The 25,464-nt window shown below is 38.0% G+C and overlaps 1 protein-coding gene across 3 annotated transcripts in view; it reads left to right on the forward strand.

The window, feature by feature from the left end:
* Positions 1 to 25,011, forward strand: part of GPM6A (glycoprotein M6A) — a 232,615-nt gene extending 207,604 nt beyond the window's left edge. For all 3 annotated transcript variants that reach the window (XM_070460125.1, XM_020890191.2, XM_070460124.1), the window contains 4 exons: positions 9,887 to 10,040; positions 17,289 to 17,365; positions 17,875 to 17,940; positions 22,910 to 25,011. In XM_070460125.1, coding sequence (XP_070316226.1) covers positions 9,887 to 10,040; positions 17,289 to 17,365; positions 17,875 to 17,940; positions 22,910 to 23,062 — 450 coding nt within the window. In that variant the 3' untranslated portion in view covers positions 23,063 to 25,011. The remainder of the gene's footprint in view (positions 1 to 9,886; positions 10,041 to 17,288; positions 17,366 to 17,874; positions 17,941 to 22,909) is intronic.
* The last annotated feature ends 453 nt before the right edge of the window (positions 25,012 to 25,464 follow it).

The raw sequence follows: 25,464 nt of genomic DNA on the forward strand, positions 1-25,464 counted from the left end.
GTCCCTCACTAACCTCATAATCAAGATTTGCCTTGTCATTTATGTTTTATTTGGGCTAATTTCATAGGAGAATTATCTGGCTGTGAGAGTTTTTAATAATTCACCAGCCCCTTACATTTTAGTGATATCATTCATTGGTGACTGGAAAGTTCTTTCATGGCAGAGATGTCCTCATTTTAACCTTGACTTTTATCCAAAATCATGAATTATCTCTTTTTATAAGACAAGGATGCTCTGTGCGAGGTGAAATAACTCAGTAGTCAATTTTGATGACAACCTCTAAAAGAGTCTTAAGGTAAGTTTCTAAGTAAAGTTGTCATCAAGGAACTCTGCATTCTAGTCCATCTCTTAAATTCAGTGTCTTCAAAAGTGAATTTTAAAAAATAATGACACCATTGATCCAAGACTGCCACGTTCCTCAGCTAAGGCTTAGTCTCTTTCTAGGATATCCTAAATCTAACCTCAAGAAGGCAACATCATTTTTTTTTTCAGATTATAGCAATACACTTTAGCACTCTCTCAGTAGGGCATAAAGGGGGATGGGGGAACATAAACTGCTTCAAGCATAGTGGTAATATTTAGAAATATTTGCCGCAAGTATCTGAAGTAGATCTCATGCGTGCACTTATGGTTTCAGAACTGGACTGTAAATACAGGACAGTGGACCAATCTCAGTGTGACCATGCAGTCATTAACTGTACTGGTACATAAATTATGGCAAAAACAGAAAACATGGTCTCGTTCTATTCAGGTTTCGAGCATAAAAATGAACAAAAAATTTTGGTTAGCCTTAGAAGATGACATTGACAGAATGGGACAATTTCTTATAAAAAGTAAATCTAGTGTTGGAATTTTTAATTCAAAATACTTAAAACTGCTGGAAAGCAAAAATTGGAAAAAAAAAAGTCTGAATCATCCTGCTTCCTCTCCAGTCACCATAGGTCGTGGTTGGAATTGAATTCAAATAAAAATAACTTCTCAAAAATATTGAGCCAAGGTTTTGTTTTGTGTTCATTTTTGTTCTTTTGATTATTCAAGTCATGAAATATACTCTTCTGCTAAATTGTTCTTTTTTACATTTGTATATTCAGTGGCATTTAAATTCTCATTAGACTTCTCTATATATCAGATCATCCTAGGATATAATTTCATAACATTCATGAAATGCTTTGTGAAATGCTCCTTATATTTTTAAAGGACTTCCCTTTAGCTCAAATCGTAAAGAATCTGCCTGCAATGAAGGAGACCCAGGTTCGATCCCTGGGTCAGGGAGATCCCCTGGAGAAGGAAATGGCAACCCACTCCAGTATTGTTGCCTGGAGAATCCCACAGATGGAGGAGCTTGGTGGACTACAGTCCATGGGATCGCAAAGAGTTAGACATGATTAAGTAATTAACACACACACATATTTTTAAAATCCTAAAACATTTTTTTCAAAAATAAACTTTTAATTTTTTTTTAACTTTTAATTTTACAATAGTTTTAGATGTACAGAACTATGAAGATGGTACAGAGAACTTCAAACTCAGTTTTCCCTACTAACATCTTACTTTAGCATGGTGCATTTGTCACAACTAGTAAGCCTGTGTAGAAACATTACTGTTAACTAAAGTCCATGCTTTGTTCGGTTTCCTTCAGTTCAGTTCAGTTCAGTCGCTCGGTCGTGTCTGACTCTTTGCGACCCCATGAACCGCAGCACGCCAGGCTTCCCTGTCCATCACCAACGCCTGGAGTTTACTCAAACTCATGTCCATCGAGTCGGTGACGCCATCCAGCCATCTCATCCTCTGTCATCCCCTTCTCCTCCTGCCCCCAATTCCTCCCAGCATCAGGGTCTTTTCCAATGAGCCACCTCTTCGAATCAAATGGCCAAAGTATTGGAGTTTCAGCTTCGGTATCAGTCCTTCCAATGAACACCCAGGACTGATCTCCTTTAGGATGGACTGGTTGGATCTCCTTGCAGTCCAAGGGTCTCTCAAGAGTCTTCTCCAACACCACAGTTCAAAAGCATCAATTCTTCAGTGCTCAGCTTTCTTTGTAGTCCAACTCTCACATCCATACATGACCACTGGAAAAACCATAGCCTTGACTAGATGGACCTTTGTTGGCAAAGTAATGTCTCTGCTTTTTAATATACTATGTAGGTTGGTCATAACTTTCCTTCCAAGGTCGATTTCCTTAGTTTTTACTAACCAAACGTTCTTTTTCTCTTCTAGTATCCCACTCAGGGAGTACAGATAGCATGGTACAGTTTAGTCATTTCTCCTTAGGCTACTCTGATCTGTGCCATTTTCCAAGACTGTCCTTGCTTTTGATGGTCTAGAAAGTTTTGTGGGGGTAGTAGTTAGGCATTTTATAGAATGCACCTGAATTGAAATCTGCCTGGTATATTTCTCATGATTTGAACTGGGGCTTTGGACTTTGGGAAGGAACACTACAGAGACTGCTTTCTCATCACATCACTTCTCATACATTTAATGAACTGTTGAAAAAGGAAGCTAGAGACCTGAAGTAACACTCTCTGATTCATGTCTTCCCAAACGAAATAGTTCTATTAAAAACAATCCTGTTATACACATAAAAGCACAAAGTAGAATGGTGGTTGCCAGGGGCTGAGAGTAGGGAAATGGGGAGATGGTGATCAAAGGGTAAAAACTTTAAGTTATACAGAATGAATAAATTGTTGATGGACTTGCCTGGAGGTCCAGTGGTTAAGACTCTGTGCATCAGCTGCAGAGGATAAGGGTTCAGTCCCCAATCAGGGAAATAAGATACCACATGCCATGCAGTGGAACCAAAATAACTAAATAAAATAAAATGTGGGGGGAAATATGTTAAAATACAGTTATCCTAGATTAATTGTACATAGCAGGATAATATTCCGTTTTCATTTTTACAGAATATTTAAGGCCCTGTTTTTTTATTTAATTAATATAAAATTAAATTTTATAATTCGATGCCCACTGAAAAGTTCTTGGGAAAGATTGAAGGTGGGAGGAGAAGGGGACAACAGAGGATGAGATGGTTGGGTGGCATCACTGACTCAATGGACATGAGTTTGAGTAAATTCTGGGAGTTGGTGATGGACAGGGAGGCCTGGCGTGCTCTAGTCCGTGGGATTGCAAAGAGTCGGACACGACTGAGCGACTGTACTGAACTGAACTGAAAAGTTCTAAGGAAATATATCTATAACTAATGAATTTTCAATTTCTGCTTATAAAGATATTCTAGTTTAAATGAAGTCATTTTCACATATAGATTTTTTAATCAAATTTTATAATAAAGCTAGAAATTCACCTTAAGGATAGAAAATATCCTCCAATTTGTAGACTTTGTGAATCCTAATGCTACATCCTGAATCCATTCACTCACAGCAACTGCTTCTACTGTGAGTAACCTCGATTTTATATGTTCAGGTGACACTGCAAATAGAAATTTTTTTTAATTGGTTGAATTGATTTTAATGTGCCAAATATTTCCGTACATGTAAGAGTTATAATTTAAACAGGCTACTGGATTGGGGATTCAGTGATAACTGTGGATTACAGATGGTCTTTTGCCAATACTTATTGTTTAGTAGATACCTGTCTTTTCCAATCAGAAGGCTCATGCCCACTGTACTGGAAATAATCTCCACACAAAAGATTTTTATTTTATCATTTCTTTTAGGAAAGAAAGGAATTACATCTTTCTGACTTTGCCTTTAAACCAGTAACGTTTTACAAAACATGAAATTTTACCACATTTTTGAGATTCAATTTCTTTATCTCTTTTTCTCATTTTAGGATTAGCAACCATAGTTTATGTTTTTTAATTACTGTATGGAGAGATGATATATATTGAGGATATAAAAATCAAAAGCTCACTGAGCAATGAATAAACCTGGTTGTGGTGGTCGTGGTGGTTTAGTCGCTCAGTCGTGTCCAACTCTTGCGACCACATGGATTGTAGCCTGCCAGATTCCTATGTCCATGGGGTTTCCCGGGCAAGAATACTGGAGTGGGTTGCCATTTTCTTCTCTAAGGGATATTCCCCACCCCAACTCCCACCCCCCAGGGATTGAACTCGCGTCTCTTGCATTGACAGGTGGTTCTTTACCACGGAGCCACCAGGAAGACCCACGTCTAAGTCTAGTATTATTATATTGGGATTCTTGGTCAGAAGACCACTTCTCAGATATTTACAATGTAACTGACAATAAAATAGCATTCACTAAAGGGAAATTTCCTCTATGGTAATATTTGTTGGAAAAGAGGCTGGTGATGCTTTTATCTCTAATATAATTTGATTTGTTTTGATTTGAATTCTGTTTTCACTTGAAAAAGTAAAGCCTACATAAGCACACACGTGCTGAACACATTGATGAACATGGATGGCTTACAGTGTTTGTTCAGAGAGTGGTTAAAATCTTCAAAAGACATTGTTGACCAGTATATACCCAAGGCCTTGTATAGTACACATTGTTGACACAGGGGACATTTTAATTATTAATGAATTAAAAAGTAAAGGACTTTGATCAAGGGTTTGGAAAATAGAAAGAAGCTCTATAAGTAACCCGAAGGGTGAAAATTAGAATGAACTGTTTAGAATACTGCAATCATCCAAGTGTCAGATAGGGCAACCACAAACTCATGATGAATCCTGTACTATATTCTAAAGCATTTTAGTTTGATTTGTTGAATGCATAAGACCAATGCAAGGTAATAAAGAAGAGCATTACAATTAGTATATTTTTAATAGATTTTATTTTTTAGAGCAACTTTAGGTTCAGAGAAAAATTGAACAGAAAATATATTAATAGAAATTTCCTAAATATCCCCCACCCTGACATATAAACAGCCTCCCTCACTATCAAAATCCTGCACCAGGTGGTACATTTGCTACAATCAGTGACCCGACACTGACGCGTGATAATCACGCAAAGTCCGTAATTTGCCTGAGACGTCACTCTTGGTGTTGTACGTGCAATGAGTTTAGACAAGTATCTGACACATATCTGCCTCTATAGCGTAAAACAGAATACTTTTACGGCCCTGAAAATCCTGCGCTCCACCTGTTCGCGCCCCCTCTATCCACCCTTGGCAGCCACCTGTCCTCTAACTGTCTCCATAGTTTTGCCTTTTACAGAATGTCATATAGTTGGAATCACACGTTATGTAATCTTTTCAGACTTTTTTCACTTAGTCATATGCATTTAAGGTTCTTCCATGTTTTTCTGTGGCTTTATATAAGTCATTTCTCTTAGAGCTGAATAATATTCCATCATCTGAATGTAGCACAGTTTTTCTCCATTCAGCTACTGAAGGACATTTTAGCTGCTTCCACGTCTTGACAGTTATGAATAAAATGGGTATAAACATGGCAAATAGTTTTTTTTTAAAGCAAGTTTCTGATCACCACTTGTGCCAAGATAGTTTTAGGCCATAATGTTGACAATAATGATGATTGCATATTTTCAAGTAATTTACATTATAATGTGAGTAATATTTTTCTTCAGTAAACTTTACACTGTGTGTTTTTCACAGCCTACTGAGTTCAATATTGTTAGTGCTGTTTCATTTTGCAGTCTTAGTGATAGCATATTCAGGTGTCCGTTTGCTTCGTATTAGAGCTGTGGCTCTCAACCAGATGCCGTTTCCCCACTCCTTGCCTTCTCCCGCCAGGGGACACAGAAATTTTGGTTATGTAACTACTGTCTATTGAGTAGAGACCAGGGATGTTGTTAAACATGTTGCAATACAATCCATAACAAAGAATATTCTGGCCCAAATTTTCAATAGTGCTGAATCTGGGAAATCTTGATTTCAAATTTGGTTCATATTAGTCCCTCACTCATCTATGCATTTGGCTATTTTGTTGACATTGGCATGGATTTCTGGCAAATCATTCCAATTGTGCTTTTTTTTTTTTTTTTCGACTTCAGGTGTGGTACCCTGAAGAGGCTAAGGAAATTATCAGAGAAGTTTTCACATCAAATGTACTCATGAGAGCTTTATTGGTTCCCATAGAGCAGTAGTTCTTCATGTCAGATGCCCATTAAAATAGTCTGCAGAGGTATTGTAAATTCACATACAGTTGTCATGGGCAAAGCCTGACCTCTTTCTCAGATTTGCCAGATGATCCTACTGTGTGTCCACGGTTGGAAACCACTGTCAGAGGCCGTGACCCTCAGCTCACGTTCACCCAGCAAGACTGCTGGGTGGCCAGATCTCCCAACACAGAGATGTTTCCTCTTGCTGTTCAAATGGGGGCATGATTGAACTGATACTCTACAAATCCATTCCCAATGAGGAAATGTCATTGAAAACATTTTGTTGTGAACTGAGGGAGCTCTGAGTTAAAAAATACTTTATCTAAGTATTTTTATAAGCTGTGCTGTAAAACATTGATGAGAAAGAGACTTTATAGACAGTGCTGAGTGGAATCCAACAGTATATGTTTGGTATATGTTTGCATATACCCACAGGGAGGCCTGGCGTGCTGTGGTTCATGGGGTCTCAAAGAGTCGGACACGACTGAGCGACTGAACTGAACTGAGCTGATAGATCCATTTAATTCATTTCACTGAAGTTTGAGTCTGCGTTATGCCCGAATTTAATCATTATCTCATAACATTAAATTTGATATATGGCTAACTTTTTCAGTGTTTACGTAGTCCTTAGAGGCTCTTGGAGTCAGAGTCAGCTGACTCTTTTTTCACCAGTTCAGCTAACATCTGAGATGTTATTTTTACCCAGACTATGTGTACCCAGGCACACATCTGCTGAAGTTCCCCCAGAAAGTCTATGGCTTAACCAAGTGTGATTTTCTTAGACATCAAGCTTAAGTTCATAGGCACTCAGATGAAAAATGAATTACCTTTTATAAGTCACTCTCAAGTTAAATACACTGTAATCTCAAAGCTGCATCAGCAAGGGGTAATCATCTGTTTTAACCTTCTTCCAAAGACTAAGAAAACCTTGTTTCTTGCAATTCCGTATTTCAATTTCCCTTCTAAATTTCAAACAATAATTAGAACATCTAGGTTGAAATCAAAACAATAATACGTATTTTTTAAAATTTTAAGCCACTAAGAAGGAATTCACCACAAGATTGTTGAGTGTAATACTAACACATATTAGACCCTCAACAAATGTATTTTGAATAAAAATAAAAACAAAACAAGAACTATGGTAACAAGAAGGTGCCTATTGTGAAAGTCATTTGCATGTTCTGATGAAATGGTACTCAGTAATGATGTGATAATAAGATTGCTGGGTATTAATTATGAATCTGGCACCCAGGTCTTTATCATTTAATGGCATTAAATGACATTAATGTCATTAAAAAATGACAGTTTTTACCATCCAAGATCAACAAGTTAACTAATCTGAACCAAACCAAAGAAATATTACTGAGTTATTTTTCTTTGTGAATTAGGAGGAAATGGTCAGTGTTTTAATATAAGTGAGAGATACATTAAACTGTGGCTGAAACAGGAAAAGCCAGTGAGTGCACTTTATATATCAGACTCCCATAAGACCCATCCCTCTCTCCTTTCTATAAACAGGGCCACTGCTGTTTAGTTTAGGAAGTAAAATATGTTGTTGTTCAAGGCAATAAACACCACACACGAATAAATAGTTTATGAAATATTTCATAACAATGTATGGTGACAGATGTTAACTAGATTTATTGCAATGACCGTTTCACAATATATACAAATATCAAACCATTATGTTTTACACCTGAAACTGATATAATGATATATATCAATTATACCTCAGTTTAGAAAAAAGAGTAGCTCATTTATTTAATGCTCAGACAACAAAATACCTGTCATATTACTAGCAGTGGAAAGATAGAAGTAAGATGATAGTCATGGGATATTTTATTACATATAGAGAATTTTTACCTAGAATCACACTTTATCAATTCAAATAATTTTTCAATCTTAGTAATTATCTGATTCTAAGGGAAAACATAAAGTAGGAAGATAGACGTACTTTTAGCATGTTTAGTATGGATACTTTAGTGGTTATGAACTCCCTGAAAATGTAACTGCTTTGTACTCCAACTCAGATGTAAAGTCTTTTGTATGTTAGAACAAAGTTAATGCACTAGTCCTCATGAAAACATGTTCTCGCAGCAAAGATTGATTCTATAAAATGCAGTTTTATTACTGTGTGGTGACATTATAGCAAATACGGTTTCGGAATTCACTCCTTCCATTGCCTTGTGAAGTAGCAGCAGCAACACAGTTCAGAGAATTCCAGGCCTGTTTGAATGTAAACCCGTCAAATTCAAAGTCCCACTCTATGGTGAACAGCACCATCAAAAGAAGCTTTTGAAAAGTCCTCTGGGCTGGTGCACTGGGAAGACCCAGAGGGATGGGATGGGGAGGGAGGCGGGAGGGGGGATTGGGATGGGGAACACATGTAAATCCATGGCTGATTCATGTCAATGTATGGCAAAAACCACTACAATATTGTAAAGTAATTAGCCTCCAACTAATAAAAATAAATGAAAAAAAAAAGAAATTATAAAAAAAAAAAAAGTCTCCTGGGTCGGAAAGGAAAACAGGGTAGAATGTAGCCAAAAGGCATGCTGATTACTCTCCTGTGGGTTCTGAGTTGCTATTACCCTCCAGAGGACTGCGTCTGGAGTGGCAGTATCATGTTCATTATTCTTGAGATTGTAAATTAGTGTTGAGGTCTACAATTCTGAATAATGAAAATGTTAATAAACAGAGCCTTTTCCTCCCAGGAGTTCCATTAACAAGATTTCTTCAGTTTGGGGTAGTTTCCAGACTTTCGAGAGCCTTCTTCTTGCCAGCAGAAGCCCTCGTTAAATAATTTTCCCAGACTCGAGAACTTCTCATGCTTTTTATTTTCTCCAAACGTGAAATGAAGCCTAATTTCCTTATTCTATACATTCCTATCATTCAGGCAAGATATATGTTTGGTGGTAGTAGTAATAATCACAATAACACTACCTAGAATAAAGAGTACTAACACTTTGTCTGGGCATCTTAGGTGCCAGGTTTGACGCTCAGTGCTTTCACCGGGTCATCTCATTCCAGCCTCTCCGACAATCATGCTGTGATTGTTACTGTGGATTACAATTGTGATTGTAATTTCAGATTAGTTTAGCAGGCATGCTCTGCTAACTTAATCAGAAAGAGGCATAAGGAGCAGCCTAGACTCATTCCAGTTCAGAAATCTGTGCCTCTAACCAGCATGCTCTATGGCCCCCTTTCTTGCTAAACAACTGTGACATTTAGGCTGGGGACACAGTACATGAGTGGCATATCAATGCTTGATAAATCAATCAGTCAATCAAAGGTAACATGAATATGCATGAAAAAGATTTAGACTTAAAGTTTACAAAAAAAAAAGAGGAGTAGAAATACACACTCATATCAATATATACCAAAATGACCTGTGAGTCATCGTACTTAGAATGTTAAATGGAAGCATGATTAAGTAGCTTATATATTTATGATGTGAAATTGTGCCCATTTAGTTGTCATACAAAGCTACTGGCAAAGCTTTAACTCAATCTGCAGGATCACATCTTAAATTTATCAATTAATGTTTTCTAAAGTTTAAAAAATGTGTGGTGAGATTTTTGAGATCAATACATGAATGAAACAGGCATTAAGATGCAAATGGACGAACTCTTCCTTTGTCCATCAGAACCTCTGTGACGCAGTTTTCCAGCACCTTCCTTCTTGTGATCCATGATGTTCACCATCTCTCAGCTTCTTTACTGGTGGCAGGACCTACCGGAGTTGTGATAAATATTGAGCTGTGTAGGTTAAACATAGAATCCCTCCTTCCCAGTAGAAGGAAGGATGTTTTCTGAAGGAATATGTTTTCTGTCTTGACTTTTTCTCTGTTGCAGTTTATTATGCTGACATACCTTTTCATGCTGGCCTGGCTGGGAGTCACGGCATTCACCTCACTGCCGGTTTACATGTATTTCAACCTGTGGACCATATGCCGAAACACCACCTTAGTGGAGGGAGCGAATCTCTGCCTGGACCTTCGTCAGTTTGGTAGGTGGATCCCTGGCTGTAAAACAGCACCTCATATGGTTTGCCTCATTTTAAAATAGTGTAATGGAAGAGAAAACAGCAACCCAACCAAGTATTCTTGCCTGAAAACTCCCATGGACACAGGAGCCTGGCAAGCTACAGTCCTATGAGTCGCAAAGGGTTGGAAATGACTGAGCAACTGAGCAAACTAGTGTAAACCACTTTGGAACCATCATTACTTCTACCAAAGAGATAGATGCATCAGAATCTTCATGTTTAAGTCATTCTTTTAAAACCAAATTAAGGGAATTTCAGAGTAATTGCAAGTTACTCTTATGACATGAACCGTGTAGTGTTTGCATAGTATTTTCATTCTCCCCTGATAAACTATATAGTCTGTGAAGTCTGCTATGAAGATAACCTAAGAAATAGATACTTCATTGTTTTCTGAAACAGGGGAAAAAACTAAACTTTACCATTTCATAATAAAAAAAAAATCAAAAAATACTAAATCAGTCAGTAGTCCTCTTGGGTTATTTTTATTTAGGACCAAAACCTCATGTAACAATAATAATTTCTTATGTGTATAAGGGCTTACAATAGTTTCTATATGTTTGCCTGTTTAGTTCTCACAGTAATTCTGTGTGGTGGATACTGTGGTTATCTTCTTTATAAATGACAAAACTGAGGTCCCAGAAGGTTAAATTTCCTGTCCAAGGTGACACAGCTAGTAAGTGACCACACCAGCTTCACTCCATCCAGTTTCAGAGTCTGTTTTTGGTTTGAAGTGAGCTGCCTCACCTGTTGAAACAAGTACTGAACTATGAATGTGGAAAGTTGAGTCTAATCTCACCTAACCTGTTTGGAATTCCATCCCATCCTTTGTAATAATACGGGGGCTACAGAATTTATAGAAGATATACAAAGTCATGTGCTCAAACTGATTTTTTTCTACAACACAGCTGTTAGTGGATTGCCATTCCCTTCTCCAGGGGATCTTTCTGACCCAGGGATCGAACTCAGGTCTCTTGCATTGCAGGTGAATTCTTTACCATCCAAGCCACCAGGGAAGACCTTTAAAATCTAATAGAGTGTTCTAAATGTTTTTCTCTAATGAGGGTGTCCCCATACTTCAGGCAAGTGGGAAGCAGTTCAGTAGAGGGGATTGCAAGGTTAGACTGTGGCTCTGAGGTTAGACTGTAGACAGACTGCAGGGTATGGTTGAACCAGTCCATCACCAGCTAGCCCTATGTTCCAAAACAGTGTCTACCTACGCTCTTGTTAGGAGTTCCAGCCCCCATTGTGTGATGTAGATGAAAATCAGGATGATTTGCTCTGTACATGGAGTTCTTGGCAAGAAGATGATGGAAGGAACGTGGACAGGTCTTCCCTGGGGAAAGTTTTAACCTTGGAATCATGTCCATGTAAGCAATGGCACCCCACTCCAGTACTCTTGCCTGGAAAATCCCATGGACGGAGGAGCCTGTTAGGCTGCAGTCCACGGGATCGCTAAGAGTTGGACACGACTGAGCGACTTCACTTTCACTTTTCGCTTTCATGCATTGGAGAAGGAAATGGCAACCCACTCCAGTGTTCTTGCCTAGAGAATCCCAGGGACAGGGGAGCCTGGTGGGCTGCTGTCTATGGGGTCGCACAGAGTCAGACACGACTGGAGCGACTTAGCAGCAGCAGCAAGCACAAGGAAAGGAAGCCTTGGCTCCTACTGCTGGAGGTCACTGGAAAATAGCTGCTCGGGAAACCACAGCCCTAACTTCAGCATCCTAGCCCCCAACTAAAATGTCTTCCTTTAATTCTTCTAATCTGAAAAATTAAAATTGGAAGAGATGTGGCTAGTCTCACAGAGAGGGTTGCCAGGTAAATTACAGGACACCCAGTTAAATTTGAATTTCTGATAAGCAATATATTTTTTTAGTCCAGTACATCCCAGATATTGTAGGGGACATACATCTGGTAAGTGTAAAGCATGACTATGATTAAAGGTGCTCTTTGAACCTTAGCCCTGTTACGGGATAGTTCAGTTCAGTTGCTCAGTCATGTCTGACTCTTTGCAACCCCATGGACTGCAGCACACCAGGCCTCCCTGTCCATCACCAACTCCTGGGGCTTGATCAAACTCATGTCCGTTGAGTTGGTGATGCCATCCAACCGTCTCATCCTCTGTCGTCCCCTTCTCCTCCTGACTTCAATCTTGCCCAGCATCAGGGTCTTTTCAAATAAGTCAGTTCTTCACATCATGTGGCCAAAGTATTGGCGTTTCAGCTTCAGCATCAGTCCTTCCAATGAACACCCAGGACTGATTTCCTTTAGGATGGACTGGTTTGATCTCCTTGCAGTCCAAGGGACTCTCAAGAGTCTTCTCCAACACCACAGTTCAAAAGCATCAATTCTTCAGCCCTCAACTTTATAGTCCAACTCTCACATACATACATGACTACAGGAAAAAACCATAGCTTTGACTAGATGGACTTTTGTTGGGAAAGTAATGTCTCTGCTTTTTAATATGCTGTCTAGGTTGGTCAGAGCTTTTCTTCCAAGGAGCAAGTGTCTTTTAATTTCATGGCTGCAAGTCACTATCTGCAGTGATTTTGAAGGCCAAAAAAATAAAGTCTGTCACTGTTTCCCCATCTATTTGCCATGAAGTGATGGGACCAGACGCTATGATCTTAGTTTTCTGAATGTTGAGTTTTAAGCCAACTTATTCACTCTCCTCGTACACTTTCATCCAGGATTTATTCAGGCTTAGCTTTTCTCTGTGATGTGAAGAGGTGTCATGCAACCTTTCACATCATCTGCACTGCTTCTGTTTGCTGTTAACAAAGAATCTACTGCCTGGATAGCATTTATTTACCCTCCAAATAATATATCTTTAATAAGAATCCTTAATGTGCATATGCAATCAAGTTATAAACAAAGGACATCAGAAAAGAAAAAAACCTGTGTTCCCCATCCCGATCCCCCCCCATCCCATCCCTTTGGGTCTTCCCAGTGCACCAGCCCTGAGCACTTGTCTCATGCATCCAACCTGGGATGGTGATCTGTTTCATCCTTGATAATATACGTGTTTCAATGCTATTCTCTCAGATCATCCCACCCTTGCCTTCTCCCACAGAGTCCCAAAGTCTGTCCTGTACATCTGTGTCTCTTTTGCTGTTTTGCATATAGGGTTATCGTTACCATCTTTTTAAATTCCATATATATGCGTTACTATACTGTATTGGTCTTTATCTTTCTGGCTTACTTCATTCTCTATAATGGGCTCTGGTTTCATCCATCTCATTAGAACTGATTCAAATGAATTCTTTTCAATGGCTGAGTAATATGGCAAAAATCATTCCAATATTGTAAAGTAATTAGCCTCCAACTAATAAAAATAAATGGAAAAAAAAAAGAAAAGAAAAAAACCAACCCCCAATTGTGGATCACAATGGGTACAGACAGAGGCAACAGAATTTCCCGATGGGTTGTATGTGGGGGTTGACAGGAAAAGAGGATTCAAGAAGGAATTCATCTTTTTGATTAAGCAACTGGGAAGATTGATTAGCTATCAAATGAGATGGGAAAGCCAGCCAAAAGAGCTTGCTCAGTGGTGGGGCAGGCAAGGGAGAAGATCAGACTTCAGTTTCAGCGGTGTTAGTTTTCAGATGCTTATTAGAAGTCTCAATAGAGTTGTCAGGTAAGAAATTGGCTATTTGGGTCTTGGTTTCAGGAGAGAAGTATGGGGCCACCTGTATGGATTTAGGAATCTTGATAATGTTTAAAGTTGAAAGCTCTGAGAACGGCTGAGGTCAGCAAAGGAGACAGATAACTGAGGACCGAACACTGGGAAGCACCGCTGAAAGAGATCCTAGCTCACTGGAGAAACCCAACAAAGATACTGAGAGGGAGAAGCCAGTGAGAACAGAAAGGCGAAAACAGGAGGATGTAGATTTTGGAATCCAAATAAAGAGACCAGGAAGGATGGAAGTCTCCTCTGTCCATGAGATTTCCCAGGCAAGAATACTGGAGTGGGTTGCCATTTCCTTCTCCAGGGAATCTTCCCAACCCAAGGATTGAACCCACGTCTCCTGCATTGGCAGGCAGATTCTTTAACCACTGAACCACCAGGGAAGCCTCGCAGGAGTCATCAGCTGCCTCCAATACTGCTGACTGGCAAATAGAAGGTGAACTAAGAATTCATCTTCAGTTTTAACAATGTGGAGCGCATGAATGATCTTCATAAGGAAAGTTTCAGTGGAGGATTGGGGTGAAATTTGATTGGAAGGGCTTAAGTGAAAATGGAAAGAAAGGAATTGCAGACTGAGCCTAAGCAACACTTCCTAGAAGTTTTGCTGCAAATACGAATAAAGAAATAGGCAATGAAATGCATGCATAGCCAGGCTGTTTCATGTGACTGAACGAAGTCTGCAACAGATCAGCAGGAGAAAGATGGCCTTCCTGGGAAGATTTCTCACTAATGATGATTTCTTAGACACATCTTCCAGAGGTTCTTTTTAACCTCTCTTAGACTTACCATGGCAAAAAAGGAAGGTCCCAGAGAAGGATCTCTGAATTCAAGATATTGCAAGTAGATTTTTTTAACTGAAATAATTGCCCATGCTATGGGCAAAGCAGGTTGGTATAGGCAGATCAATAGACATGGAGGGTTGATGGTGCACCTCACAGCTAAGAATGTGTGAATATGTGTACATATTAAAACTAAATAATACTCCATATATTGTTATGCAGCAAGTGCTAAAAGCTGAGGTATTAGTTTGCCCAGAAGTTGTGAATTTTTTCTTTCTTGTATATATGTGTTTAACACTTCAGGAGTTCTCAAAACAAAATCAAAGACCCATTTTAGGATGAACTTGATCACTTCTGTAAAATGAGGTCTGAGGCAGTGCATCACCTATGTGCTTGTTAAAAATGCAATAGTCCTGGCAAACGTTCACAGACTCTGATAGAATAGTCCTCTGGTGATCTAGAGATACAAATTTGTGATAGTCCCCAGGAGATTATGATGCAATTCAGTTTAGTCACTCAGTGGTGCCCAACTCTTTGCGACCCCAAGGACTGCAGCATGCCAGGCCTCCCTGTCCATCACCAACTCCTGGAGTTTACTCAAACTCATGTCCATTGAGTCAGTGATGCCATCCAACCATCTCGTCCTCTGTTATCTCCTTCTCCTCCCGCCTTCAATCTTTCTCAGCATCAGGGTCTTTTCCAGTGAGTTAATTCTTCACAACGAGTGGCCAGAGTATTGGAATTTCAGCTCCAGCATCAGTCCTTCCAATGAACATTCAAGACTGATCTCCTTTTGGATGGGCTGGTTGTATCTCCTTGCTGTCCAAGGGACTCTCAAGAGTCTTATCCAACACCACAGTTCAAAAACATCAATTCTTCAGTGCTCAGCTTTCTTTATAGTCCAATCCTCACATCCATACATGACTACTGGAAAAACCAGAGCTTTGACTAGACAGATCTTTGTTGGCAAAGTAATGCCTGCTTTTTAATGTGCTGTCTAGGTTGGTCATAACTTTTCTTTCAATGAGCAAGTGTCTTTTAATTTCATGGCTGCAGTCACCATCTGCAGTGATTTTGGAGCCCCCCCAAAATCTGCCACTGTTCCCCATTGTTTCCCCATCTATTTGCCATGAAGTGATGGGACCAGATGCCATGATCTTAGTTTTCTGAATGTTGAGCTTTAAGCCAACTTTTTCATTTTCCTCTTTCATTTTCATCACGAGGCTGTTTAGTTCTCCACTTTCTGTCACAGGGGTGGAGTCATCTGCATATCTGAGGTTAGTGGTATTTCTCCTGGCAGTCTTGATTCCAGCTTGTACTTCATCCAGCCCAGCGTTTCTCATGATGTACTCTGCATATAAGTTAAATAAACGGGGTGACAATATACAGCCTTGACATACTCATTTCCTGATTTGGAACCAATCTGTTGTTCCATTTCCAGTTCTAACTGTTGCTTCTTGACCTGCATACAGATTGCTCAGGAGGCAGGTCAGGTGGTCTGGTATTCCTATCTCTTTCAGAATTTTCCACAGTTTATTGTGATCCACATAGTCAAAGGCTTTGGCATAATCAATAAAGCAAAAATAGATGTTTTTCTGGAACTCTCTTGCTTTTTCGATGATCCACCAGATGTTGGCAATTTGATCTCTGGTTCCTCTGCCTTTTCTAAATCCAGCTTGAACATCTGAAAGTTCACATACTGTTGAAGCCTGACTTGGAGAATTTTGAGCATTACTTTACTAGCTTGTGAGATGAGTGCAGTTGTGCAGTAGCTTGAACATTCTTTGGCATTGCCTTTCTTTGGGATTGGAATGAAAAGTGACCTTTTAAAGTCCTGTGGCCACTGCTGAGTTTTCCAAATTTGCTGGCCTATTGAGTGCAGCACTTCCACAGCATCATTTTTTTAGGATTTGAAATAGCTCAACTGGAATTCGATCACCTCCACTAGCTTTGTTTATAGTGATGATTCCTAAGGCCCACTTGACTTCACATTCCAGGATGTCTGACTCTAGGTGAGTGATCATACCATCGTGATTATCTGGCTCATGAAGATCTTTTTTGTACAGTTCTTCTGTGTATTCTTGCCACCTCTTCTTAATATCTTCTGTTTCTGTTAGGTTCACACCATTTCTGTCATTTATTGTGCCCATCTTTGCATGAAATGTTCCCTTGGTATCTCTAATTTTTCTTGAAGAGATCTCTAGTCAGGAGATTCTGATTCAGTTGATCCATAAACCAACTGGAGCAAGGATAAATAGGAGTGAAATTGCAGCTTTTTATTTCTTCTTACTAATAACACTGTTTTCAGCGTTAGCAGAGAAAAATTGCTCCTTTGGGCAATATGCTTTTATAGACTAACGGAGGCTTTGTACAAGCAGAATACTTTTAGATCCTGACTTCATCTGGAGCATAGTTATCCAAATAATTCTGATGCCTACACCATGACATTAATGGACCAAACCAATGAAGTAGCTACAATTGAATCTGAAGATTCTGGTGGCTAGATCCCATTGAATTCAGATTGAAAATGTTTTAAATTGCTTAAGGCTTGACTAGTCTTGATCATCCATTCTTAGTTTTATTTTTCATGATTATTATCAAGCCATGAAAGCTGAGAAAGAGTTTTTCCATTACAATATAACATAAAAGGAAACTTACTTATATTTTATCCACTCGTTTCTTTTTTTCTCTTTGGGATCCTGAAAATATGTAAAATATTAAACTGTAATTTTCTGAATGTTGTAGGAATTGTGACAATTGGAGAGGAAAAGAAAATTTGCACTGTCTCTGAGAATTTCCTGAGAATGTGTGAATCCACTGAGGTGAGTGTTGTTACAGCCTTTAATTTTGTTAGAATTTGAGCTTCATTTTGTTATTTGAATATATAATTAAAGCGACATCGAATTCCCGCCTTTTTCTTTCAGAGGCAAGTTCACTTGCAATGTTGTTATGCAGGGGGATGAGAAGATAAATAAGAATGACATACTCTGCATATTTCAATAAAAACTTATGATAAAAATTTTTTTCTAGAAACTCTCATTTTAATGAAAGTTGAAAAATCATAATGCTGTATTTTAAAAGGTATGCCATAGCCTTCATGGTTATAATATTACTGGAAACCATCATTATTAATTATGATCTTATCTTTAATATGAAATTATATTAAAATGGTGCAGTTGCAAAGATTTAAACAACTTGCAGGAGAAAAGATATTGTGAGGTGCACTTCTGTTAAAGATGAGCAGAGTTCTTACTCATAAGGCTGCAGACGGCTGATCACTCTCCTGTTGTAACCCTGATGCATGTCTGTTTCTCTCTGGTTTCTTTTGCAGCTGAACATGACCTTCCACTTGTTTATTGTTGCCCTTGCCGGAGCTGGGGCTGCAGTCATTGCTATGGTAAGACCTCAAAGCTCTGAGGCTTGGTTTTTCACTTTGCCTGTAGAGATGATCATTTGCCTCTAATACCCAAAGTCTGTAGGAATCATATGTATTTTAGCATCATTTAAAAAAAGAGAGGGGGGGAATGGGCAAATAATTAAGTGAAAAATAAGGCTTAATATAAAGAAAGATATTCGTTACAATAGAACTGACATGTAGTAATCAGTTTAAGGATTCAGATGCTCCATAATATTAGTAACACTAACCAAAATAAGTAAATTCCTTAGCATTTTAGATATGAGACTACTAGTAACATTAAAAAAAATCATTTATTTAGCATGTACTACATATGCATCAATGGGATATTTGAATAATTTAATCAATTCCTTATCTTACATTACACTTTTTTCATCCTTATGGAGTCATTTATGAAAAAAGGATTAATTTATTTTTCTTCACATAAACCTTAGTAGTTCCTTGTCGTGTCTTCTGTACATAACTTTCTTAAAAAATATTAAGAACAAGTCCTGAAAGTCAGGTTTTACCAAGTTTTGAGGACCTGAATTTTGCCAGATCCAGTCTCTTCTTTGTAACTCACCATGAGTTCCATTTGTTTAGTGGAAGGCCAAGTGTCAACAATGAACAAGGACCCTGCACTTTGTAGGAGCTTTTGCGGCCGGGTAGATCGGTCCTTATTTTCCTGTCCTAGAATGTAAGTAGCAGAGAGCTCTGGAAGGTGCCCAGTAACCTCAGCTATGGAATAGCTACTTCAATACCCAGAAATGATGAGTTAATTTGGAACTATCTAATTCCTTTCCTTATGGTGCCAATACATTGTCCAACGTGTTGGTGAAAGGAACATTTGGGGAAAAAATGAGTGCTTTTCTCTTGTCAAAGACTGAAAACAGGAAAGCAGAGACAATGTGCTGGTTAGCCACTTCGGACCAGTTATTTTCAGTGACTTCATAAATAAATTTGTATTAAGACCTGACTCTGTTTTATAAAATTGTTCTCAAAGATGTATATACATGTCACTTCAATCATGTCTGACTCTTTGTAACCCCAGGGACTGTAGCCCACCGATGGGGCTCCTCTGTCCATGAGATTCTACAGGCAAGAATCCTGGAGTGGGTTGCCATGCCCCTCTCCAGGGAATCTTCCCAACCCAGGGATGGAACCAGCGTGTCTCATGTCTCCAGGTTCTTTACCACTAGCACCACCCTATTTTCAAAAATACCTGACAAAAATAGCCATATCAAGGCAATAGTGGATTTTCAGATATTTTAATTCAATATCATGCTAATTGCTCAACATGGTAGATTTGGTGTATAAATGTCTCCATAAGAATTTCACTTCAGAATATGAGATGTTTAACAAGATCTCACTGCCTGAGTAATTGAGAGGTCACAATAAAATAATAAGCAAAGGCCTTATATTCTTAACATAGAATCATCCATAGGTTCTGGGCAGTGATATCCCAGACCCCATAATCCCAAATAGCCCAGCTGTGAGACAACAGGAAACATCTGTTCACCGGCATCCACACACACATCTCTGCACAATGGATAAATCTAGGGTCGTGTATCTTCAAGCAATACACACCCATGTATAAAACATCTAGCAAATCATTTTCTGAAAAGAAGTACATAATAAAGCATTTGTTTGCATTTGCAACATATGTGTGTGTGAAATTCTGTGTAAAAACACATGCCTTCAGGCACACATTAGTGAAAAGTACCTGTCTGAACAAAATAGTGTTTAAATGACTCTAAAAATGCTTCCTATAAAGTGATTCTATTAGCAAAAGATTTTAAGATGATAGAAAATTTAGATGTTATATATTTCTTAAGAAATCTGCATAGACTTAGGAATTAACTTATAAATAAATGTTATTTCAAACAGCAAGAGTTTAAAAGATTACTTTCTTAAGTACTAAGCATCCTTTTAGATATCTAAATAAAGGCAAAGCATAAGTTCCTTAAGAAGTAAATAACTTCTAAATATTGATTGGTCCCAAGTTTATGTTTCTGGAAACAGGGAAATTACTGATAGAACTACTTCTCTTGTTCCCAGTATTAATATAGCTACCATAGCACTGCTATTAGCTAACATTTCTTTAAAATATACTTGGTTGAAGTTACTATCAAATACTTTATCAGTACTTGTAAGATAGCACTGTCATTAACCTCAACACATCTCATCCAACTCTCACAAGACAGCTACCGTAATTATTTCTATATTAGAGATCAGAAAATTGAGATGAATTTCACTCTTAAATACCAAGGTATTTAAAAATTCTCTGTAATTTAAGACAAGGGTTGTAAGAATGTGGACTAAGATTCATGTGTGCCCTACTCTGCCTGCATGCAGGACACCTGGGTTCGATCCCTGGGTTGGGAAGATCCCCTGGCAGAGGTATGGCAGCCCACTCACATATCCTTGCCTGGAGAATCACCATGGACACAGAAGCCTGGCAGGCTACAGTCCATAGGGTCACAAAGAGTCGGACACGACTGAGCGACTAAGCAGGGCATAGCACTACTCCATTATTTTTTTTATTATGTTAGGAAAGTCTGTCTGCTGACAAAAGTAGTCAACTTAGCATCTCTAGATTTAGGTGATCGGGATTCATCTGCTGAGGTCCGGTAACAAGCCTGGAGCTTGCATTAACCTAGGGCCAGGTGAAATATCTGAAAACCTGCTGGGAAACTCCAGTCTCTAGAGTAACATTGATATTCTTTTCAGTATTTCACTCATAGATTCTTATTAATAATTTAAGGGTCATATTTTTCTCAGATTTCAAAGAGAAAGTTTCTAAACATCTAAAAATAAATTCATTCCTATGGCAAATATTCTGAGTATCAGCAGCTTGATAAGCACTCTCCAAGGCCCTTGATATTTTCACAGCAGCAACACACATTTGGCTATGTGTACAGGCCTTACTATACATACAGTGATTAAGCTTTCACTATGAAAATGCAAGAATGTAATTCAGAGCTCCTACTTCCATGTGGCTTACAATTTCTAAACAAATGAAGCAAAATACGGAATTTGAGAGGAATTTCGTTGCTTTACTGTATCGCTGTATCAAAATTATTTTGTCAAAATTCCTTTCTACTGCCTATTGAATGCCTGAGCATGAACATAATACAGTGGTCACCGTTTAGAATTTACCTTACATTCTTGATGTTCATCCCTACTTTTCTAGAATGAGCCTAGCTCCTATCTTGATTAATCAAAATTTTCAAGTTCTTCAAAAAACTAAAAATAGAACTACCATATGACCCAGCAACTTCACTCCTGGGTATATATCTGAAAAGAAAAATTACTAGTTCAAAAAGATAGATGAACCCCAGTGTTCATAGCAGCATTATTTACAATTTCCAAGACATACAAGCAACCTAATTGTCCCATCAACAGATGAATGCAAAAAGATGAGATGTATATACTTAGTAATATTACTTAGTAATATTCCATATGTATAATGGAATATTACTCAACCATAAAAGAGAAGGAAATTTTGCCATTTGCAACACCACAGATGGATCTGAAGAGTATTATGCTAAGTGAAAAAAGTCAGAGAAAGACAGCTACTGTATGATATCACTTATATGTGGAATCTAAAAAGCACAACAAGCTAGTGAATACACAGAAAAGCAACAGACTCACAGAAATAAAGAAAAACTAGTAGGTACCGGTGGGGAGAGGGAAAGAAGAGGGGCAGCATAGAGGCAGGGGATTAAGGGATATAAGCTACTATGTGTAAATTACAGGGACATATTGTACAACACTGGAATATAGCCAATATTTTATAATAACTATAAATGGAATATAAGCTTTAGCAATTGTGAATCACTGTACTGTATACCTGTAATTGACATAATATAGAATATCACTATAATTCAATAAAAAGTTTTCCTGTTCTATATTACTTCATTATAAGTAGAAATAATGCTACCCTTTAAGGCTCAGAGAAAGTACACACCTGACAACTTAGTTTCTCTTTCCTATTCATCCATCAAAATCCACCAATTGGAAAATGTCTTTTTCTCTTTCAAAGACTACAAGGAAGGCAAAGAAAGAAAAACAAATAAGTGATCTCATTGCTCAGTCTATTCAGGTAAAACCAGGAGCTTCATTATTTCATACTTTATTCCTCAGGAAAAATAGGGAGCTTCCTTCTTGAACTATTCTAGCGATTATGAATGTATATAAATGTACAAGATTCAGGGACTTCCCTGGTGATCCAGATGGAACACTCCATCTCCCAAAGCAGAGGGTCCAGGTTCCATCCACGCTCAGGGAACTAGAGCCCACTTGCTGCAACTAAGAGTTCTCGTGGTGCAATGAAGACGGAATAGCTGGCATGCTGCAACTAAATAAACAGTGCAGCCAAATAAACATTTTTTAAAAATTTAAACAAAATAATACAAGAGTCACACGACACATTGCTTGCTCTCTTGAAGTTCGCAATGTAAAGTGCAAAATTCGTTGAAAGGAAAATTAACATAATTATCCACAGGTTTATGTTGGGGTTTCCATGAACCCGTTTTCTATTGCACACTGGGCAGTGTATCATTTCATTAGTCCCAGTTCACTGGACTCCACTGTATGTGAGACTGTTTCCTATAATAGATTAGAAAACATAAATACGTAACCATAAAATATGTAGTCTTCGGTTTGAGTGAGGGCAGACGGACAGGAAGCATCACATAAAAGCTATAAAATATTGAATTAAGACCCTTGGATATCTCAAAGCTGAAGAAGAGACTCTGCAAAAAGTGAGCCAAGAAGATAATGTCACCGTTGGGGGAGTGAGGAAGGAATATATTTTATTTATATTCTATTACAGCAGAAATCTTCATCCCATTTTGTTAATGAACATATTCTACAGAAGTATATCATTTGAACATTTCTTTCCTAATAGCAAGGTTTAGTGAAGACATGGGACAGACTTCCCGCATCAGTTATCTTTGTCTTTGATTAGGTCCACTACCTTATGGTTCTGTCTGCCAACTGGGCTTATGTGAAGGACGCCTGCCGGATGCAGAAGTATGAAGACATCAAATCAAAGGAGGAGCAGGAGCTTCATGATATCCACTCTACTCGCTCCAAAGAGCGGCTCAACGCGTACACATAAACACCACCTTCCAGCTCTGTCACTCAAATGCATTGGTGTTTAACTAAGGGCCATCCAACCATCCAATCTTTTGAAAAAGAAAATGAAAGTGCTTCTCATCAATGATATGTGGGGGTGACTTATGAATTACCCGAATACACGTCTTTGTTGTGTAGCACTTCATTTCCTAATTTGTTCAATTGGTGTAATCAGATCTCTTCTACAAGCTCCTATCCAGCCTTTTTTTTTTCTTTTTTAAATTTCTCAAACTCACTTAATTCTGTAAGTTCAAAGAGACTAACATTGTCAGATGCAGAGGTTTGATTTCTAACCACTTCCATGTGTTATACATTACACCTTTTGCATTCTTTCTTATGTTTTGAAAGGAAAAGTAGCTTTTTATACTTTTTAGTTTTGATTTCAGTAACTAGTTTAACTACAGGTAACCTTCAAAGGGACCACTGTACATTATGACAATAGGCAGAAATGATATCATGACTCAAAACACAAAACTCCTGTCTGAAGATCAGTGGCCGTGTCACTATAGGCCCTGGTTAATCTTTTCATCAATCTAAGGTGCAATTTCTAAATTTGTAAGGGTAGGTTTAAAAAAAGTGCTTCTTATCTTTGTTAACACTGTTTTTTTTTTCTTGATGTACCTAAAAGCATTTCTCTCTGACGACTCATGTTTCTGTTGTGAGCATGTAGAAACAGTGATGCTAATGCATGGCTAGTTACCTTTTTAAGATAGTTACACCAGGCTTACCTTTTAAAGTTTAGTATAGAGATGACTTTAACAGAAATAACTACCACGAACTGTTGACGAATGATCGCTTTGTGACTTAAGCAGTGGCTGGATTGGAACTTTTAATATGCTAATGTGGAACATTAATTACCTTTATGAAGGTGGTATATTAAAAATAAGCACACTAACCCCTCCGAAGTTGTTTTACCTACTTTAAAGCATTTTAATGGATTGCACCTCTGTAAACGATCCCTCCAATGTGTATGATATATTTGAAAAGGCTTCCATTAATATAATAGCTTTGCTTGCAGCCTTCCAATCTATGTTGGTTTACCTGTAGTGTTTTTTAAAGTGAGGTCAGAGGCCACTATACAATGTATCCTTTCAAAGTGTAGTGATATCTTGTGTTTTTATTTCAAGTAAATCATTTTAACCAAATGTTCATTCGTATTCATTTATAAGACGTACCTATATCAAAGGAATAAAAAAAAAAACAATCAGTATTATTGGACCAAATTTGGTGTTTGTTTTAACCTTAACTCTTCTTCGGGTTATTTCTAATGCTACAAGAATGCTGTAAAGTGTCTTTTAAAATGATGTAGCCTGACAAGACTTTCTTGCCAGTGTATAAAAACTAGGTAGTATTGTGCACTATTTGACCATTGTGAAATCTTTTCTCAGTGTAAGTGCATTTCTAATAAAATTTATTGAGTGAAACAATCTTTGTACAATGACTAGTTGTGCATCATCCATAATTTTACAATCCTTGTAGTAGGTAGGGGGTGTATTACTAGGCTTATCTGTGGCATGATTATGCATTCTGTAGTTATTATTTAATTAATTTGGGGTTTTGCTTCTTTTTTTTACATTTAGGTTATCTTACTGGTTCAACATTTTTCTGATATATGCAGTATTACAGATATTCAGCAAAAGTATTAATGGGCTTCTTTAAATTCTATCTTATAGTGTTTCGGTTCTGTGTCTTAACAGTTTGTGATGATTTTTAAAACTGTCTTTTAAACTTATGTAATGATGTTGATGTTTTTGACTTTTTTTTTTTTCTGGTATTAGAGTTTGTATTTTCACAGAGAGTGCTTTGTAGCAGGCATTATAATTAATCTGTTTTGTACATAAATGTGCCAACAGCTTGATGGCGGCGTTTTTGAAATGTAGAACAAAGAGCTTGCAAATGTAATAAATACACTTGTGTACGTTGTGTACTTATTATTAGTTTCTGCAGCGTCTTTTTGGTTTTTCTTTCTTGTTTTGTTTATTCCTCTTTCCTGTGTGTGCATTCTTTCCAGTTCAATCGGTGCTAATTCCTTAGGATGCTTATTGCCTTGGTTGAGCCGACCTATCGCTTCACACTTTAGTGAAAAGTCTGTGCATGACCTACAGCGGGGGAATGCTGGGGAGAGGGGAGAGGGTGGAGTGGAGGCTGTGGAGGCCATTCCATTTAGCAAATGATAACGATTCCCAGTTTATGCTGTTTCCTTGCCTAATGTTTATTGTTTTGTGTTTTCTTTAGTGTTTCATAAACTAGTAGAGAAACAAAAATGTCTAATGCAATTAAGAAAGAAAAAATGATTTATTGGTTTGCTTCCAAATGTCAAGGTGAGATGAATGAAATGAAAAAAAATTTTTTTTCCGGACTTCATTTGTTTTGGATGTAATTTCT

Source organism: Odocoileus virginianus, chromosome 32 (assembly GCF_023699985.2).
Source record: "Odocoileus virginianus isolate 20LAN1187 ecotype Illinois chromosome 32, Ovbor_1.2, whole genome shotgun sequence".
Taxonomy (NCBI): domain Eukaryota; kingdom Metazoa; phylum Chordata; class Mammalia; order Artiodactyla; family Cervidae; genus Odocoileus; species Odocoileus virginianus.